The sequence below is a fragment of the Arachis ipaensis genome, chromosome B03, assembly GCF_000816755.2.
Source record: "Arachis ipaensis cultivar K30076 chromosome B03, Araip1.1, whole genome shotgun sequence".
NCBI lineage: Eukaryota > Viridiplantae > Streptophyta > Magnoliopsida > Fabales > Fabaceae > Arachis > Arachis ipaensis.
Genome location: NC_029787.2, coordinates 36,690,524 through 36,692,415, shown reverse-complemented (window position 1 = coordinate 36,692,415; position 1,892 = coordinate 36,690,524). Strand labels below are relative to the sequence as shown.

Below are 1,892 nucleotides of genomic sequence, written 5' to 3'. Positions count from 1 at the left end.
CAATTAATAAATTTAATTAATTATGATTTAATATAATAATATAAATAATATTTGATATTAATTTAATATAATTATTTATATTAATTATAATTAAATATAACTAATTATTAAATAATTAATATAAATAATTAATTAAATAGATATATAATTATTTAATATATATATTTAATATATTTTTATTTTTATTTTATTAACTTATCACCTGGCATAATTTTATTGGTTGTTGCAAGTCCTTGTTTAGAGGGACTCTCAACCTTGATCCACGTGAAGAGTCCTCCTTCCCTTTTCACTCCAATGGTAATTGAGTCCCCATATATCAGAAGAAGAACTCTATTTCTTAGCATTGGAGTTGCTCTTAGGAGCTTATAGAGAAGTTAAAAAAATGACTTCTCTCATAATACTACTACTTTTTTACTACATTTTTATAAAATAAGTACTTTTAAAACTAAAAATTCAAATACAAAATAACTTATTTATAAGCTACTTTTAATATAATCATTTATTATTTAATATATTTTTTCATAAAAAGCTTAATTAAGTTATTTACTTGGACCTTAATTTATTTATTAATGGATTAATTGTGATTTATATTTGTTGTATATCCAAAATAAACATTTTTTCCCGATAAGCCAAGATAAGTTTTTTGGGAGGGCTGAGTAGCCCCATAAATGGATTTTTGTTTGTCATGACCCCATTAATGGATAAGTTGATGAGCTACCAATGATTTAATTATCAGTATGATCAATTATCATAGTGATATGTGTTGCTCTTTCATTTGTTGGTGAAACCTCAGTCATTCATATCCACCCTTGGCATTGCCACCAAAATCTTGGCCATTTATTAAATCTAATAGGGGATAAATTAGATGCATATAAGTTGATAGAAATCATAAATTTATAAAATAGTGTTAAATTAAGTCTTAAAGTGAGACATCTACTATTACATACGGGAAAAAAAGAACATATCGTAGTGAACAAAGTAGAGTCAATAACAAGTACGCATAATAAATCAAGGTGTATCCTTTAGACTTCACAAAGAAGACGATACGTTGGCACAGCATGTAAGTTCTTGGCTCTAGTCAGTGTGAGTGCAAATTTCTCGTTCATGTCCAACTCATCTGGCGTCATGTTCGATGGTAATTCCCAGGTGAAGCAATGTACTAACTGAGCCACAATAAGTTTCACCATAGTTAGTCCTAGGTGTATTCCAGGACATCCTCTGCTACCAGAACCAAATGGTTTAAACTGAAAGCTGTAGCCACGGTAGTCAAAATTTTTAGTTAAAAATCTTTCGGGATAAAACTCATTAGCGTTATTAGACCATGCCTTAGGATCTCTTCCCAATGCCCATAAGTTTATTATGATTATTGTCTTTTCTCTTATATGATAACCATTAACCATCGTATCTTTAATTGTTTCGCGGGGAAAAAATGCTCCAGCAGGATGTAATCGTAATGTTTCTTTGATCACAATATCCAAGTAACTTAGGTTTGTCAAATGGGTCTCTTGCACAAATTTGTTCAATCCAACCAAATTAGCTAGCTCGTCTTGAAGGTTTCTCATCACTCTTGGATGCTTTAACAGCTCGGATAAAACCCATACAATAACGGTTGCAGAAGTTTCAAATGACCCTGCAATAGTATCTAGGAGTATAGCCTTAACGTTGGTTCGATCCATGACTTGGCTCTGTTCATCACGTGGATCAACGGGTTGGTTCATAAGGGAGAGTAATATGTCAATGAAATCCCTGTGGTCCCTCGAGGCATGGCATGCACCCGAACCAGAACCTCTAGTGTGATGCTCCTCAATTATCTTCTCCAACACTTGGTCAACAGCTTTAGCAATTTTCTTCAACCTTCGTGTGGATCCCTGAAAGTTTAAATTAAATAGCTC

The 1,892-nt window shown here is 31.8% G+C and overlaps 1 protein-coding gene across 1 annotated transcript in view; it reads right to left on the bottom strand.

Annotated features, from left to right (window-relative positions):
• LOC107634384 (cytochrome P450 CYP736A12-like) overlaps positions 911 to 1,892 on the bottom strand; it is a 2,959-nt gene continuing 1,977 nt past the window's right edge. Inside the window, exon 2 of the mRNA XM_016337902.2 lies at positions 911 to 1,868. Within this exon, the coding sequence (XP_016193388.1) occupies positions 1,023 to 1,868 (846 nt within the window). The 3' untranslated portion in view covers positions 911 to 1,022. The remainder of the gene's footprint in view (positions 1,869 to 1,892) is intronic.